Source organism: Oncorhynchus tshawytscha, linkage group LG10, assembly GCF_018296145.1.
Source record: "Oncorhynchus tshawytscha isolate Ot180627B linkage group LG10, Otsh_v2.0, whole genome shotgun sequence".
In the NCBI taxonomy this organism is placed as follows: Eukaryota; Metazoa; Chordata; class Actinopteri; order Salmoniformes; family Salmonidae; genus Oncorhynchus; species Oncorhynchus tshawytscha.
In genome coordinates, this window is record NC_056438.1 from 38,673,935 (window position 1) to 38,692,616 (window position 18,682).

Here is an 18,682-nt window from a genome sequence, read left to right on the forward strand (position 1 = left end):
CTTCTCTCGCTGTCAAGGGGCTCGCCACTTCTTTATAAATCACGCAATACTTAATTGACAGTCAAGGCACTTGAAGATCATTGGGTTTCAGTCTAAAATAATGCTAAATATATGCTAATATATCCGGAATGCGACAATTATTGATATAAAGAAAATATATATTGATAGAAAAATTCAAATAACATATGTTTAAACGGCTTTCCTTAGATTTTACACTAAGAGAATCTGATATTTACAAATTGGTGCTTGAAATAGACCAGAGCTGTGTTCGGGTACCCATAACAACATACTGTACTCTACATAATTCACGAGTACATACTAAACTCAGCAAAAAAGAGAAATATCCCTTTTTCAGAACCCTGTCTTTCAAAAATAATTCGTAAAAATCCAAATAACTTCACAGATCTTCATTGTAAAGGGTTTAAACACTGTTTCCCATGCTTGTTCAATGAACCATAAACAATGAATGAACATGCACCGGTGGAACGGTCGTTAAGACATTGACAGCTTACCTACGGTAGGCAATTAAGGTCACAGTTATCAAAACTTAGGACACTAAAGAGGCCTTTCTACTAACTCTGAATAACACCAAAAGAAGGATGCCCAGGGTCCCTGCTCATCTGCGTGAACGAGGCATGAGGACTGCAGATGTGGCCAGGGCAATAAATTACAGTAAGACGCCTAAGACAGCACTACAGGGAGACAGAACGGACAGCTGATAGTCCTCGCAGTGGCAGACCACGTGTAACAACACCTGCACAGGATCGTAACATCCGAACATCACACCTGCGAGACAGGTACAGTATGGCAACAACAACTGCCCGAGTTACACCAGGAACGCACAATCCCTCCATCGGTGCTCAGACGGTCCGCAATAGGCTGGACTGAGGGTTTGTAGGTTTGTTGTAAGGCAGGTCCTCACCAGACATCACCGGCAACAATGTCGCCTATGGGCACAAACCCAGCATCGCTGGACCAGACAGGACTGGTAAAAAGTTATCTTCACTGACACGTCGCGGTTTTGTCTCACCAGGGGTGATGGTCGGATTTGCGTTTATCGTCGGAAGGAATGAGCGTTACACCGAGGCCTGTACTCTGGAGCGGGATTGAATTGGGGGTGGAGGGTCTGTCATGGAGCGGGAACTTGCAGGTGCCTTGGTGGAAGAGTGGGGGTAACATCTCACAGCAAGAACGGGCAAATCTGGTGCAGTCCATGAGGAGGAGATGCAGCTGGTGGCCACATCAGATACTGACTGTTGATTTTGACCCCCTTTGTTCAGGGACACATTATTCAATTTCTGTTAGTCACATGTCTGTGGAACTTTTTTCAGTTTATGTCTCAGTAGCTGAATCTTGTTATGTTCATACAAATATTTACACGTTAAATTTGCTGAATATAAACGCAGTTGACAGTGAGAGGGTGTTTCTTTTTTTGCTGAGTTTATATACTATTAGTTCATTTTATCAGTATCGTTTCAGTTGAGCGTACTAGAGCTTCGCCTGTCTGCAGGAGGTTGATGCTGTTTTACGATTTCGGGTGTGTTTGTAAATTCAATCTGGAGTACCAGAGCGTGCTCTGGCGGTTCGTAAATCCTGGGTGTTGTCAGATTGTCCATTTGTAAATTCAGAGCACACACTAGACACTATGGCCGAGGACTAGGGTTGATCCGAGCGTTCTGACCTCACAACGGCAGTCAAGCACCCAAGCTAACTGGCTAGCTACTTCCTTAGCAGAGCTGATTAGGCTGTTTTTCATGTTATTCAGAGCATTGGTGACTAACTGTGCTGCTGGCAACAATTTAATTACGTTTACTGACACCGGTCATATTCAACGGGTGTTGCGCGTTCGTAAATTCCTCAGTTATTCTGTGCGAGAGTGCTCTGAAATCGAAGTAGATAGACATCATTAACAATGTCCATTGAAACGCACAACGACTATTCCACTTAGCTAAGAATGATGTGAATAAACGTTGGGTAGTTAATATACTGCCTGGCAAGTTTGAGATATTAGCAGCCAACATTCGCTAACTAGCTAACATACCGGTACATACTTCTGTAATGCTATGCGATTCGTAAGGATAGCGTAGCTAACACATTGTCAGCCAACATAACGTGTAATGTTACTTTATTACATGTCTTAACATTTGTCGTAATTAGTTAAAGCAAGGAATATGTATCCGCACTTGTCTGCATATTTTCTGCCATTTTATTCAAATCTGAACTGTTGTGAAGCCACGCCCATTTTCTGAAGAATCGCATTATGGAAATAGTCCGGTTAGTATGAGTATTCGAACACAGCTCAGGTTTTTGTAATACTACTTACTGTCAAAATAATATTAAACTAGGTCTACTCTAGAATGCTCAGTCGACTATGATATGTGAAAGACAACTGTTAAAATAGGATGATAACGCCTAATCTACATGTGCGGTGACCACATTGTGATTGACTTACAAAACATACATTTTCATTTCATTAAAAAATATATATATTAAAAAAGTGTAGGGAGGGAAGCAGGGGGTGTAGATTTATTCCTATGTTACGTACCTGATTTGTGGAGAGCTGTGCATTTGGGGAGATGAATAGCTGTACAACAATGTGGAGTGTTGAGGTGGCCAAACCAGCCAGAATAGCCCAAGTGAGAGGCAAGGGAAGCATACTGTAAGTGGCAAAGAGGGTGAAAAGCACGTATCCGACTCCATCGCCCAAGAGTCCGTAGCCCAATCCAGCCGCCAAAATCTGAGTGGCCATGACCACCCACGTCACCACGCCGCTGTATTGCAGATAGCTGTGAGAGGTCGTGTCTTTTCGGACTACCACTAAGGCACAAATGACCACTTCGATGCCAGTGAAAAAGCCCAAGAGCATTCCTTTGATGGGATCCATTGGCGAAGATGCAAGAGTTAAATGTAAAACCAACAGGGTTAGTTTGGTCACCACATCCAAAATGTTCATCACCACCACCGATTTGCGCCTCTGGCCCAAAAAGTAGCGTTGGTACAGACACTCGAGGTCCCGAGATTTGAAAGAATTGCGTAGAGTGGGGAATATTACGCCTCTGTATGTGTAGCCCCAGTTCAAGAAAAAGTCTGAGTTGCTCGGAGCGCAATCGATTTGGAGAAATCCTAGGTCACTGCTCGCACGCTCAGGGAAGACTTTGGTTCCCCCATTGTTGTGTCTGTCGCCTACCGAGGTTCTACCCGCAGACTGTTTCCGTAGGCTTTGGTCGTAGTGCTCATCTGGTGTGATGCCTTTCGCTTCGCTCTGCTCATGGATGAACCTCTGCTCAGTGATGTGTCGAACCGCGTTCTGCCACAACAACCTTTTGGGTCGCGTGCTGCTGTTGCTGGTTGGCGTCCTGTTGATGGTGTAGAGTTCTTCGCTTGCACTGGAACATCGAACTTCAGACAATTCCATTGTTTTCAACGTGGTTGGTGATCTGCTTTCTAGATGTTAGCCAAGCTCAGCGAATCTGGGGACATGTCTTGTGCACATCGAATCGAGCTGGCATGGTTTCCTTGGGGTGTGTCGAGCTGAATTGAAAAAGTGCACTTGTTGGTCATTGTCACGCACCCAGCAGTCACGTAAAAATTCAAGAAGTGGTCTCTTGAATAAAGATCATTTTCATCACTGTCAATGCAGCTCAATCGCACATGCATAATGAATTAGGCAAGGTGTCAGAAACTACAGTGCCTGCCACCATGAGTCAACGGTCCACACCATTATAACATCTGCAAAATGAACAGTATTCACATCCAAAAAAAAGCTAGTTTAACACACCTGTGCACTCATGTTTGCATATGAGAGGACACAGAATATAGATAATGCTGTAATATTGTTGACAGGTATACAAGTGTGCTTGCCTCATGCGTCTCCAACGCAGCATGTCCTGCTCCTGGTTTTTCCATTCGTTTAACAATGAGTGTTTCATGGAATGAAACCGAAATCTTGAAGCATATTTTGTTTTTCCTTACATTAAGGTAATGGTCTCCCGTGCCCAGTCAGCTGAAGAGTGGAATGAATATAGTCCAGGATTTCCGTAATCTTCAACATTACCGGACGCGTCGCCTGAATGATTTGGAATCACATTGAGAGGCTCTGATGAGAATAGATCAACGTCGAGAGCTGGAGACCCTACGCGCAACGCGCCCCTCCCCCATCATCATGTCGGGGTTGGTGGATGAATGCAACACCTGGTGAAAGAAGCGTCGGATGGCGGGAGAGCCAGAAGAAGACGCAACTCTGTCGTGCAGGGTATAGACTGCCTACAGCAACAGCTGCAGTCTGCGTCTTTCCATTTGAATATAATTCCTCCGTTCAATTTAGATGATAAACACCAACGAAATGGGGCTTTACCCAGCAGAAATCTGACGGTTTCCAAAATAGGATCGGTAGGCTTTGGGAAAAGAAGAATGTCGCCCCGTATTTCCTCGTGTGGTTGATTTGATACTAAGGCTGAGTGTGCAGTGTATGAAATACATTTGCAGAACGCAAAGCTGCTGGTCAGTGGAGGTAGGGCGAAGCAAGTCATATGTGTCTAGCTGACGTCAGACCATCCTCTCTCTCTCTCTCTCTCTCTCTCTCTCTCTCTATTGCGTTCCTTTTGTCTCATCTGACTGCTGCAGCAACAGACATAAGGCACTGACTGCAAAGCAAGTGGAGCGAAGCGGAAAGGATTAGGGCAAGAATTGAGGAACAGACTGGAAGGGAAAAAACAACGTATAAAAATAAGTATCAATTCTACTCTTCACATTTGTCATGGGATTAGGCGAGGCTAGGTGTGATGAGTCCCCTACAAAAATGAAAAGAGATTTATTGATAACATGTATTCTAATTTATATTATTATATTCTAATATTTTAGATTATATTCAATACGTATGAGGACAGATGTGATTAAATAGATGCGAAATTAGAAATTATATATCACTCACAAACCTAATCCTGGCTGTGATGATGATATCAAGAGGGAAGAAACAATAGCAGTTGGCCTAACGCTAATACATGCCTACAATTTTCCCTGGAAGCCGACAAGTCACAACTAACGCATGATGTGTGAGAAATAATTTATTTTCAAGGTGTCAATATCAGGATATGGGGATGAAAGCGTCTGCGAGTTGAGCAATAAAGTGAGTCATCTCTCCCTCATTGTCCCACCTCCCTTTCTATAGATACATTGGAATATGAACATATTGTGACTTCAGGTCTGTGTAGTGTGTGTGTTCAGGAGAAGCTCCTAGTTAATGAGGGGCTATTTTGGTTCCTCTCTAGGATAGGATGTCACACTTGCTGTGAATACACAGGACGGGTGGCACATCAATTAAATTATGCCAAAAGTGGCCAATTAATGGGCTTCCGTTATTGGCCGCCACTTCTGTTTGCTTAGAATGTGTGTGTGTGAGACGTCACATATGTTTTTCTTGACAGAAATTTGAAGGAGAGAAAGATTGTGTGTTACAGTGTGTGTTTTTTTTTTACATCAGCTACTCATTTCCTTATAGAAATATGGAGGAGATATTGTATGTAGGGCTGTGGCGAAGTCAGCAGGCAACGATCATGGAATTAACAGCCAGTCTCACGGTAATTGAATAATAATTAACATAAACAGGTTTAGCATCTCTGGGCTTCAATGCATAGCCTACAAGCCACTGATGCAGACCTTTGGAACACCTACATTTGAAAAAGTCTGATAAATTAATGTAATATATCCATTTATTTTAGTCCAAAGAAACATTAGGATTTTAATGCAGCCTATTTCAGAAGAATGTTAGTGTCACGAATCCCGCTTCCTGAGTCTGTGTTTGCCTGTGTTTCTGTCCTGGAGTGTGTTTCCGGTGTCCTGGAACGCACCCTGTCTGGTTGCCGGGCGAATGAGCTTGTTGGGAGATCGATGTTCACCCGCACCCGTATCCCATCAGTAATCTGCACACCTGTCCTGATCATCACCTCTCCCCTTCAAAAGCTCTGACCTGACATCCATTCCCTGCCGGATCGTTAGCCATGAACAGTATGTTGTGCCATAGTATCAGCCTCAAGTTGGATAGAATTTGTTTTGTTGTTTTTTACGTATTGCTTGCCTTAAACTTACCTCCGTTTGTTCTGTCTTCAGTTACTCACCCGGATCATTTACCCCATTCCCGCATGGTCGTCGGAGGATTCCGCTACCCCATTGGATCCACCTATTTACTCCCATCAACTCACCACCGCTGCCCGCTACGCCACCTGGATATATCTACCTATTCACATTCACTTGTAAATAAATACTCACCTTCTTCCTACTCTCCTTGTCCTGGTCTGCTTCTGGGTTCGATTTTGAAAGAAAGTGACAGTTAGGCCATGATCTGGCTATGCCAAAAGGCTGTGGGATACATTAGCAGACAATATTTTCTTACAATTGTTTTATAGTTAGAAGAATACAATTGTAGATAACTGAATAAAATAGGATATGTTTCCAAAATGATTTTCAGCTATTCTGTGTTGAGCGGTTAACAAGGTGATAATTTGAAACAGGTCTATATGCTTAATTTTGAGTTATTTGTGCAGCTTTAAGCTATATGTTTTGATTTCTAAAACATTCTAAGGCTGCATGATGCAAATCTAATGATTATTTGAAAAAGTTGCATGAAAGCCATGTGTTCTGCTCTGTGTCTTGCGCAGGCTGCACACACTTCATCAGTGTCATTCACAATTTGACAAGCACTTGATAATATTCTCACCCATCAGACTATTCTCAATGTAATCTAGTCTTTACATATAGCCTACTAATGTAGACTGTGTGGAATTATTTTTTATTTAGAATGGCCCACAAAATATATCATGTTATCAGTAGCCTGCACTAGAATGGAGGCTATCTGCGGTTACTTTTTTAAATATGCCAGGTAGGCAACACCGGTTATAAAGCGGATTAATGTGCTTCATTTAAAGTTGAAACTAGCTTATAGAAACTTGATGGGATCTTCCTCTTTTTAAGTGCTTAATATAAGGAAAGTTGAGAAATAAATATAGTAGGCCAAGCCTATAGCTGATGGGATCATCCTTTTTTTAATAGAGGCCCATCAAAACTCTTTTCTCATGCAATTACATAGCAGAGCCTCTAGAAATGTTAACCACGCAAATCTCTCTTGGACAAGCTAACTTTGATCAATAATTAGCATTGATATCAAACTTGTAGGAAAAACCATTGGAACCATTAACGTGTTTTTATGGGTATTATGACACGTCCACTGTGGCAGACTATACATAACAGAAATAGTATCTAATTTAAATAACTATTCACACCCCTGAGTTAATACTTTGTCGAATACAGCTTTGTACATCTGGATTTGGGGACTTCCTCCCATTCTTCATTGTAGATTTTCTCAAGCTCTGTTATTAAGTTAGATGGGGAGCGGCGGTGAACAGCAATCTTCAAGTCTTTCCTCAAATTGTCAATGGGCTTTGACTGGGCCACTCAAGGACTTTCAGATTCTAATACTGATGCCATTCCAGTGTTGCTTTGGCTGTATGCTTGGGGTCATTGTCTTGCTGGAACATAAATCTTTGCCCCCAGTCCAAGGTCATTTGCACCCTGAAGCAGGGTCTCATCAACGATTTGCCTGTATTTGGCTCCATTCATTATTCCCTCTATGCTTACCAGTCTCCCAGTCCCTGCTGCTGAAAAGCATCCCCATAGCATGATGCAGCCCCCACCATGCTTCACAGTATGAATGGTGTTAGACTGGTGATGAGTTGTGCCTGGTTTTCTCCAGATATAGCGCTTTATATTCAGGCCAAACAGTTCAATTGTTGTGTCATCAGACCTCAGAGTTTTTTGAAGACCTTTTTGCAAAGTCCAGGTGTGCTGTCATGTGCCTTTTTCGCAGGAGTGGCTTCCATCTGGCCACTCTCCAATAAAGCCCAGATTGGTAAATTGCTGTAGAGACTTTTGGCTTTTGTCCTTCTGGCAGGTTCTCCCATCTCAGCCAAGGAACTATAATAATTACATCATAATAACAGCATCTCTGTTTTGTTGCCATCCACTTCTTTACATCTGAAACACAGGCTTCCAGGGTAGGCAGTTTTGGGGGTTCACCCTGTTTCATTGAAATGCACAGATATCTGCATTTCTGTTATCTGCATATCTGTTATCTGCATAGAAGTGAAAAGTGACAATGTGTTTCCGAATGACATTACCAAGAGGTAGTGTATATAGTGAAAACAATAGTGGTCCTAGAACTCAACCTTGAGGAACACCGAAACGTACCATTGATTTGTCAGAGGACAACCATCCACAGAGACAAACTGAATCTCTACTGCACATGCTGCCACTGTTTTGATTACCAAAAGTTATATTTTTAGAAGGAGCAGCGCGCAGCTGACGAGTGTTCGATGACACAAGCATAGGGAAAATGCAACAAGTGAAAACAAATGATCTAACTGGAGATAGCTAGCTAGCATATAATGTCACAAGCATGAGGAACTCACCAATAACTTGAGTAAGACTTGACTTGATCAGATGGTGACTAGGGTCCCAGCAGGGTCAGACAGCTAGGGAAGACCAGTCTACGTAGCTCAGGTGCATTTTGCAATAGGCTTATATTAACAATATCAGTGAATGATACAAAGTTCCATCTTGAGTTGATGGGTAGACCTACAGCAGCTTAAAGTTACAGTCTGGGATCTGGGAATAATGGTCATTACAATTATGGAAACATTGATTCTAGTCTTGGATAATATAATGTGTAAATGTACACCAAGGTAAATCTTTGTCATGCATAATTTTAGGATGATGACCGGGTCTCAGCAGGGTCAGCCAGTCAGGGAAGACCAGTCTGTGATGAAGGTGAGGTGAACAATATATTCTCTCTGTGCAGCAAACACTGGACAAGTCAGATGCTATTTTAACTGACAAACCTCCGAAGTTAATTTCCAAACTGTATCAAGAGTTTATCGAGGCTTTTGTTGATGACACAAAACATGTAAAACAAAAATGTGAGGAATACCTGGAGAAAGCTATTGATGATGATGGAATGGATACAGATATGTTTGAATGCCCAGACATACATTACTGCAGTTTAAGGCCATCCATAGAACATACTAAAGTTGAAGTCGGAAGTTTACATACATCTTAGCCAAATATATTTCAACTCAGTTTTCACAAATCCTGAAATGTAATCCCACACAAAGTAGATGTCCTAACCAACTTGCCAAAACTATAGTTTGTTGAGTGGTTGAAAACAAGTTTTAATGACTCCAACCTAAGTATATGTAAACTTCTGACTTCAACTGAATTACATACACTCAGAAATGTCTTTCCTTTGCTGGAGGTGTAAAAACTAAAGGGGGCATATTTGCATATGTTATGGTCTTGTGAAGGCTGGCCGAATTCTTGAAAATACCATGTTCTTTTTTGGGGGTGTGTTGGTTTGGGGCCCTGCAGGGTACCCCTAAGGACAGGACAGGGCGACCCAGCTATATTGTGTGCAAGTAAAAATAGCTCTACAGTACTATTAGTCCTACAAGATTAATTAAATGGAACATTTGTTGTCACGCTGGTTTAAAGGATTTGGAGACAGGCACAGGAATACATCATCTGGGTTTTTAATACACCCAAAACACTGGGATGCACCCAATCAAAAGAGTGAGGGAAAACCTTGTAGAACGACACGGGACGAGACCCTTAATACACTATGCACAAAACACGCATGTTTATTCCATGTGTATCTCTGAGTTGTTGTTTATGGCTCACTACTTTGCTTTATCCTGGCCAAGTTGCAGTTGTAAATGAGAACTTGTTCTCAACTGGCCTACCTGGTTAAATAAAGGTGATTTTATTTTTCTTTGTAATGGTTGTTGGTGGAAGAAGGTGAGGACCAAAGCGCAGCGTGGTACCTGTTCATGTTATTTTATTGACACTGAACACTAAATACAAAAATTACAAAAGGAACAACCGAAACTGTTCTGTCTGGTACAGACACAAAAACAACTACCCAACAAAAACCCAGTGGGAAAAAGCTACCTAAAGTATGGTTCTCAATCAGAGACAACGATAGACAGCTGCCTCTAATTGAGAACCACACCGGCCAAACTACAAAGAAATCCAAAACATAGAAAATGAACATAGAATGCCCACCGTAGTCACATCCTGGCCTAACCAAAATAGGGAATAAAAGCTTCTCTATGGCCGTGACATTCTTTAAACACATAGGTACTTACACGACCAACAGACATGGGAAAAATAATTGACAAGACCATTTTGAAAGAAGGGCACACTTATACAATTACTAATCAAGGAAATGGGGACCAGGTGTGGGTAATGACACAGTTCCAGACAGCTGTTTCTGTATGTTACTGTATATTTGAGGTTGGTGTTCATTTAGTGAAGGAGTAGCCTCCTTCACTCATGCCGCCAAACATACCGCCGTAAAACCCACTGGCTCCAGGTCATCTATAAGTCTTTGCTAGGTAAAGCCCCACCTTATCTCAGCTCACTGGTCACCATAGCAACACCCACCTGTAGCATGCTCTCCAGCAGGTATATTGCACTGGTCATCCCCAAAGCCAACACTTCCTTTGGCCACCTTTTCTTCCAGTTCTCTGCTGCCAATGACTGGAACAAATTGCAAACATCTCTGAAGCTGGAGTCTTATATCTCCTTCTCTAACTTTTAAGCATCAGCTGTCTAAGCAGTTTACCTATTACTGTAACTGTACATCTGTAAATAGCACACGCGACTACCTCATCCCCATATTATTACTTACCCTTTTGCTCTTTTGCACTCCAGTATCTCTACTTGCACATCATCATCTGCACATTTATCACTCCAGTATTCATGCTAAATTGTAATTATTTTCGCCTCTAGGGCCTATTTATTGCCTACCTCTCTACATTTGCACACACTGTACATAGATTTTTCTATGTTATTGACTGTACGTTTGTTTGTGTTGTTTTTGTCCCACTGCTTTGCTTTATCTTGGCCAGGTAGCAATTGTAAATGAGAACTTGTTCTCAACTGGCCTACCTGGTTAAATAAAGGTGAAATAAAAAACATCTGACCTTTCCCTTGTGAATTAAAGTGAAACTGGAAGGAAATTGTGATGGGAGAGAGTTGAGTGATTGACTAGACTGGTGGCTCGGGCTGGTCGGCCTGGCTGATATTTAATATAGAGAATCGAAAGTCTTTGTATTTTTTCAAGAGTTTTTCATTTGTTAGGCTATTGGGGATGCATCACAATATTTATTATTGAATCACCTTTGATCTAGTTCAGTCTTATTAATCACTTAAACATATTTAATATTGATCTCTTACCTAGCTTGATGACTGTGGCCATTTTTGCCTATGTTGTGTTCTAAATGGAGACGGCATATTGGTTTGTGTAAAATTGCATTAAATTAGCTTAGGATACCCACCAGATACCAGGTTATGTCCCCCCCTTCTAAAATCGAAGTGAGACTCTCACGAACATGTACATTGTTTTGCTCTAGGACACCTACAGGCTTCACAAGACTCGTCTGAAGGTCCTCCAGAACCAATCTAAAAAGTGTATGGAAGTATATATGGAGACTATTTAGTGACAAAGATAAGGGATTGAAAAATTTAACACAAAATCCTGATCATTCTTATAGAGTGCCATCCAAAAGTATTCAGACCCTTGACTTTTTTCACATTTTGTTACAGCCTTATTCTAAAACGTATTAAATAGTTTTTTCCCCCTCATCAATCTACACACAATACCCCAAAATGACAAAGCTAAAACAGCTTTTTAGAAATGTTTGCTAATTTATTACAAATAAAAATATCACCTTTACATAAGTATTCAGACCCTTTGGCAGTGAGTACATCCTCGGGTCTTCTTGGGTATGACGCTACAAGCTTGGGCTGTCATCTGTCTTTTACTGAGGAGTGGCTTCTGTCTGGCCACTCCACCATAAAGGCCTGATTGGTGGAGTGCTGCAGAGATTGTTGTCCTTCTGGAAGTTTCTCCCATCTCCACAGAGGAACTCTGGAGCTCTTTCAGAGTGACCATCGGGTTCTTGGCCCATCTCCCCCGATTGCTCCGTTTGGCCGGGCAGCCAGCTCTGGGAAGAGTCTTGGTAGTTAAATTCTTCCATTTAAAAATAATGGAGGCCACTGTGTTCTTGGGACCTTCAATGCTGCAGAAATGTTTTGGTACCCTTCCCCAGATCTGTGCCTCGACATAATCGTGTCTTGGAGCTCTACGGACATTTCCTTCGACCTCATGGCGTGGTTTTTGCTCTGACATGGACTGTCAACTGTGGGACCTTATATAGACAGGTGTGTGCCTTTACGAATCATGTCCAATCAATTGAATTTACCTCAAGTAGACTCCAATCAAGTTGTTGGTACATCTCAAGGATTATCAATGGAAACAGGATGCACCTGAACTCAACTTCGAGTCTCATAGCAAAGGGTCCGAATGCTTAAGTAAATTTCACTGACCGGCTAGATTTGGTTTTATGTAGCAACATTTTATATTGGATAAAAATAGGGACTCAGAGCTAGAAAACGGTATATCATACACTACAGTTGAGAAACAATGGGAAAGTAATTCTGCTTTGAAAGTTGATAAACTTGTAACCTCACTTTTGAGAAAATGACCTTGGAATGTTTTGGTACCTACTGGAGAGCTCTTCTTTGTCTAAACCCATTCAGCAACATTCACACCACCCATCTCTTTATGGGTTGATCTGGGCATTCTGTACTAACAACAGCATTCTAGCTAACGTTGGCTACCTACTTCCAGACACAAATGAGAGAACAGCTCACTCACCATTTTACTCGCCCTAGCAGAGCTGATTTAGGCTGTTTTTATGTTATCCAGAGCGTGGTAACTGCAACTCTGCTGCTGGCAACAATTTATGCTTTTTCCCAACATTTACTGGCACTGGCCATATTCACCGGGTGTTGAGCATTCGTAATGTGTCAGTTATTCTGTGCTTTGGCACACTCAGATGAGAGTGCTCTGAAATCAAAGTAGATTGCGAATTTCCCTGCTATGTCTATCAACAGTTGTCGCAGTGATATTCTATTTAAATTGTTACATGAATAGTAACCATTGTCTCTAGTAACCATTTCCATTTGTGCTTTTGTCTGTACCCAATAATGTTTGAACCCTGTTTTGTGCTGCTGCCATGTTGTGGTCATGATGTGTTGCTGCCATGCTATGCTGTTGTCTGTGGTGTCTCTTGTCATGATGTGTGTTTCGTCCTATATTTTTATTTGATATCCCAACCCCCGTATCTGCAGGAGGCCTTTTGCCTTTTGGTAAGTCATCATTGTAAATAAGAATTTGTTCTTAACTGACTTGCCTAGTTAAATAAAAAATAAATACAACTAGTAGAGTATTTTGTTAAGACATATTGCAAGCTAGCTAGGTATTTTTTTTTACCATAATCCCAACTCATGACATTACTACGCTGTATGAATCTGCAGGTAGCTAACCAACCATGTAGCTAGCTAGACTATCTGACCCATATACATCATGGACGGATGCTTCTCCCTGTCACAGATTTCATGGTTTCCTTTAGTTTAAACATGTAATCAGGTGACAGGTGTTTTCTCCATCTCCTTAGCTATCATACTTTAATTCCACTGATTTCAAAACTTAGTCCTCCAGAAAATAGAGAGCAACACTTACGCAGTTCTACTACAAGATATATATTTTTTTGGAAAGATGCATTAGACAGGATTACCTACACGTGCTATCTCTCGGCATGTCCAGCCCACTCATTATTCATTGATAGTGGGAAGGTTGCTGACTTTCTATGGTTAAACCATCTAGGCTAGTAACTTAACCATTTTATTTGTATTTTTATATGGCTTACAAGTTTGTTAAGGCACATGTTCCATTTAGGGCATTTTGCCCAAAAATGAATTTGGATTAAAAAAAAGTTTACGTTCAAATGGCTCTCCTGTGAAGTAGTGACACGCGACATACACCTAGCTTCTGTAACGAATAACAAATAAAGTGTTTCAGTTTTTTTATTTTAATACATTTGCCAGAAATTCTAGAAACTTGTTCTTGTGTGTGGATTGCTGAGGATAAAAAAAAATGTTTTAGAATATGTCTAACAAAATGTGGTAAAAGTTAAGGGTTCTGAATACTTTTTGAAGGCACTGCATCTCTCAGATATAGGATAGACTCTTCAGAACAACATTTGTTTAGATTTGTTGGGGGGGAGGGCGACTATCTGTTCTTCAATGTGTTTGCTTGGACTAAAAGCGGTAAGGCCCAAATAAAATGTTAATGAACTAGTGCCAATATTAATTAGTCACAGATCACAATCCTGCAATAAAGAGGGTCTCTAATGTGTCTGTTATTCTGTGTTTTATTCTCAAATTAACATGTACTTTCTGTTTTGTAGTAAGATCTCCAATATGATTATTATGGATATTTACAATTGCACCTCTTGTCATCTGAAGCATTAAATAGCTAAACTCATACATTGTTTACATGTGTTCTCAATTTAAAATTATACTAGTAGACAATGTACAGTATATGAGGCAAACCACAGCAGATTTTGTACATGCCTTTTAAGTGCAGACATGAAATAGTTTAGTGCAAATCCAACCCTACAGTATGAACAGAATGAAAGTAAGAATATTACAATTAGGCTACAGGAGATTAACACTACAGGTAACATATTATGAGCTTCATTTTAGCAATGTTGCTTGCAGTTTTTCCCAGAGATAGACAGTACATGGTTGTTCTATGTATCACTGACCCTGGATAAGCTAGAGACTGGGCTAAAACAGCTAACCTTTTACGTCAATAATATGCTGTTTTTATCAGCCTTTTGTTGGCTTTACAATCGTGAGAGAAACTGAACTAGCTAGTAGCTTTATACCTAGGTACCTTACAAGGGTAGATGACTTTTCTCAAATCGAACCTCATTGTGGCTAGCTAGTCTGAACACAACCAAATATCGTTCCAGAAACGTCAAAATTTAAAATATTGTTATGGCCAGCATTTTAGACCATTTCTTCCCTCTTGCTGCACCTTTAGCTCATCTCGAAATAACAGAGAAACACTGTCCTGCGTCTACTACTTTGTGTCCTTTTTTCGGTTGTTTTATCTCGAGATCCATATAAACTGCCTGACTGACATCTCACCCCTTCTTCATCGTCGTCCTCCTCATTCGCTGCACTCGAATGCCTGTTTCCACTATGCAACATTTTAGAATGCTATAGACGGGTTGGCTGACAACGTCACTAAAAATGATACGAGCGCAAGATCACTTAGCTAGCAACAATGACAAGAAGCTGCCTTGTGGGGAATCATAAGTGGCTAGCTGTATGTTGTTATTGATACCATATCTACTTTTGAGGTGTTTTGACTGATATGCTAATATGGCTCAATTTAGCTAGCTAGCTACACATCAACTGGAACGATGTATTTGAGACACAACAAGTGCTCATTGTGCCAATGTATTTATGTTTTCAATAAACATTTGGATACTAAATATAGTTTACATATTGTTAACAGTCTAAGCCAACCCCATCTGTTTTGCTCCACAACCAACCCTTCTATTTACCCATTGAAATGTGCTGCAGCACACTGGTTTTCACAGCATTTTTCTGTTATTTCGAGATGCAGCAAGAGGGGAGAAATGGGTCGGTGTCCCTTCCACGGGACGGTTGAGCTAACAAGGACATATCTAATTTTGGCAGAAGGCTTAAATTCTTGTTAATCTAACTGCACTGTCCAATTTACAGTAGCTATTACAGTGAAATAATACCATGCTATTGTTTGAGGAAAGTGCATAATTTTGAACAAAGTTATTAATAAACAAATTAGACACATTTGGGCAGTCATGATACAAAATTTTGAACAGATATAAATGGTTCATTGGATCAGTCTAAAACGTTGCACATATACTAAAGCCATCTAGTGGCCAAAACCTAATTGCACCTGGGATGGAATAATACATTATGTCCTTTCTCTTGCATTTCAAAGATTCAAAGACAAAAAAATACAAAAGAACGGTTGGTTTTCTTCTTTGTGTTGTATTCTACTACATTCCTTTCGTGTTTCCTTTCAAATGGTACCACGAATATGCATATCCTTGCTTCAGGGCCTGAGATACAGACAGTTAGATATGGGTATGTCATTTTAGGCGAAAATTGAAAAAATGTGGCTAATCCTTAAGAGGACTTAAGCCAGGGATCCAAATTAGAAATTGTGTTTTTTCCAAGGACCCAAGCTATAAGTAAATATTGGTACATTTATTTGCCCTTATGCCTAAAACAAATGCAATAAAATACCCATATAAATAGCCATTCATGTTTTCCCCCATTAAAAACACTCTTTACTTATCTGTCTAGGTTGGAACTGTTGCTGTTAAAATACAATATATAATTTGTATTTTGAACTGGAATAAACTGATTACGTCACACAGATGTAGACCAGAAAACAAACATACACAAACACCTAATGCGAGGTGTATAGCTGGATGAAGTTTTCAACAAGTATGTCTATTCTGGGCTCAGTTTTTGACAGTGCAACACTAAGGTCATGCTCAGCATTAGTCTGTTTCTGTACTTGTTTTTTAAGTACGACATAGGACTCGCATAGGTATGTGGTGTCAAACTGGATCAGGCAGTAGACCGCTTCCTGCTGTTTGAGTGTGTTTGCCTCAAAAAATATCAGCAACAGTTCCAAACTAGACTTGTTTTCAACAATAATTTCTACAGTGTGGGAAACAGCAGTTCAGCCACAAGGGGGAGACTCATCATCACGAGGCGATGGCTCCCTCTGCTGGATGTGCCAGGTCTCGACGGGGTCTCCGGCCAGGACTAATTGGGGCTGATTGTGGTTGGTGAGTAATCAAATCGGCTGAATGCTCACCAGCTGGACGAGTCCCATAAAGATGCCAGAAGGGCAGCACACAGGGAGGGGGCTAGGGGAAGAGAGGTTACTCCCATATAGTCATGCCCAGTCAGAGGCAGCTCAGTTTTGTTTCCGACAGGATACAGCGAGACCCAGAGCCCAGCAGACGGTATCCAGAGAGGGTGTCCTGGGGGAGACCTATTCTTTTATTTTAGTTTGTTATTTAAATAAACATCCTTAAAACCAAGCTAATCCAATTCTGTATGTGTCTGATCTGTGTAAACGTCTTGACCAAACCTCCTGGTCTGTCACAAGTGGTGTAGAATGTGAGTACCCTGATAACGTGGTCAGACCAGGGTCGAGGTTTACGCAGCATCAGCATGGACGAGTTGATAGCTCAGTTCGTCGGGGAACGAACGCTGAAGGAACAGCGGCTACAAAATGTTTGCCTCGTTGAGGAAATCAGGAAGCTACAAGGAGGAGTGCCTACTGAATCACATCCAAACCAGTTTTTAATCAAGCTAACGGAAGATGACGACATTGAAACATACGTCTGTATGTTTCGATGGACAAGTCTGCTGGCCCCGCTCCTCTCCAGGGAATGCCTAAAAGGCGTATTGGGACCTTAACGACAAACAGGCAATACTCAGCCGCTACGTGTACAGCCTGGCCCATCGTGCCCAACTGTTTCACAACTGGAGGTTCATGATTGACACATCCCCCGAGCCGCGACCTATTGTGTGTCAACAGGGCATGGCTCCTAACCGACGTATCCACCCTCTCTATTCTAGACAAAGTGGTCCTGGATCGCTTCTTATGGCTGCTACCCCACAACATGAAGAGGGCAGCGAGTCTATGCGCGCCCCGGACATTGGAGGTCCTCCAATGCATCAGCACACTGAGGCCCTAATGAGTGGGAGCCGGGCCGAGTTGGGGGCACGTCCGAGTGGACAGAACGACAGCCCCACCGCCGTGTACCCCAAACCGTACACCCGTTGAGAGATGGCTGGGGTAGAGCCAACCTGCCACCGACGACCCCAGGTACATGGGGACCAAAGGAGGTGTTTTGAGTGTGGAATTGCCTGGCTCGAGGGTAGTTGATGACATCAGCAAGCCCCGGAGGCGAGGTGGGCCACGCAGTGAACTACGTCACCTCCTGTTGGAAGCACAACGAATCAACGGCACTCATGGTCCCAGTTTAGGTCGACGGACACGACACGAAAGCTCTATTTGACTCCGGAAATATGGTTACGCTCGTAACCACGAGCCTGCTGAACCAGGATACCGAACGTGGTATTAAGATGTCCATTTCCTGTGTCCACGGTGACACAAAGCGGTATCCAACCGTATGGTCCAATATCGTGACGCCACAAGGGAGCTGCCAGATGATGGTGGGTGCCGTATCGGAGTTGCCGGTACCCCTCCTTGTGGGACAAGATTATCCTCTGTTCGCTGCACTGTGGTTGCACGAGCTGAGGAAAAATGACGACCCATCGCCAAGCAAGCGGTTGAAAAACCTGTATCTATGGGTCAGAGGTGGCGCCGGAACCCAACCCCCCTGGTGAACCACTGGAGGGGCCCATCCTCCCTCTTCTCGATTTCGCGGGACCAGTCGAGACTGCCCAGTGGGCGGATTCGAACTTGAAAGCTGCCGTCGCAGCCCAAGTGATAGACGTCGATGTACAGCTACTTCCGGGGGTTAGTGATTGGCGATACCCCCATTTCCAAATCAAGAATAACCTTTTGTATCAGGTGTCGTGCCAACAGGAGGAACTTCGAGAGGTACTGTTGCTGCCACGACGGTACGTGGGAACCGTTTTTCAGCTAGCCCACACCCACCTGTTGGGGTGCACCTGG

General features: G+C 42.1%; 1 protein-coding gene and 1 long non-coding RNA gene across 4 annotated transcripts in view; one reads left to right on the forward strand and one right to left on the reverse strand.

The window, feature by feature from the left end:
* adcy8 (adenylate cyclase 8 (brain)) overlaps window positions 1–3,866 on the reverse strand; it is a 253,231-nt gene extending 249,365 nt beyond the window's left edge. For both annotated transcript variants that reach the window (XM_024419923.2, XM_024419924.2), the window contains exon 1: window positions 2,546–3,866. In XM_024419923.2, coding sequence (XP_024275691.1) covers window positions 2,546–3,415 — 870 coding nt within the window. In that variant the 5' untranslated portion in view covers window positions 3,416–3,866. The remainder of the gene's footprint in view (window positions 1–2,545) is intronic.
* Window positions 3,867–4,450: 584 nt separating this feature from the next.
* Window positions 4,451–5,858, forward strand: LOC112250072. 2 transcript variants are annotated; one of them, XR_002953477.2, is made up of 3 exons: window positions 4,451–5,125; window positions 5,480–5,576; window positions 5,821–5,858. It is a non-coding gene; the product is annotated as an uncharacterized LOC112250072 (long non-coding RNA). The 2 variants fall into 2 exon arrangements; XR_002953476.2 differs by having other exon boundaries at window positions 5,498–5,576.
* The last annotated feature ends 12,824 nt before the right edge of the window (window positions 5,859–18,682 follow it).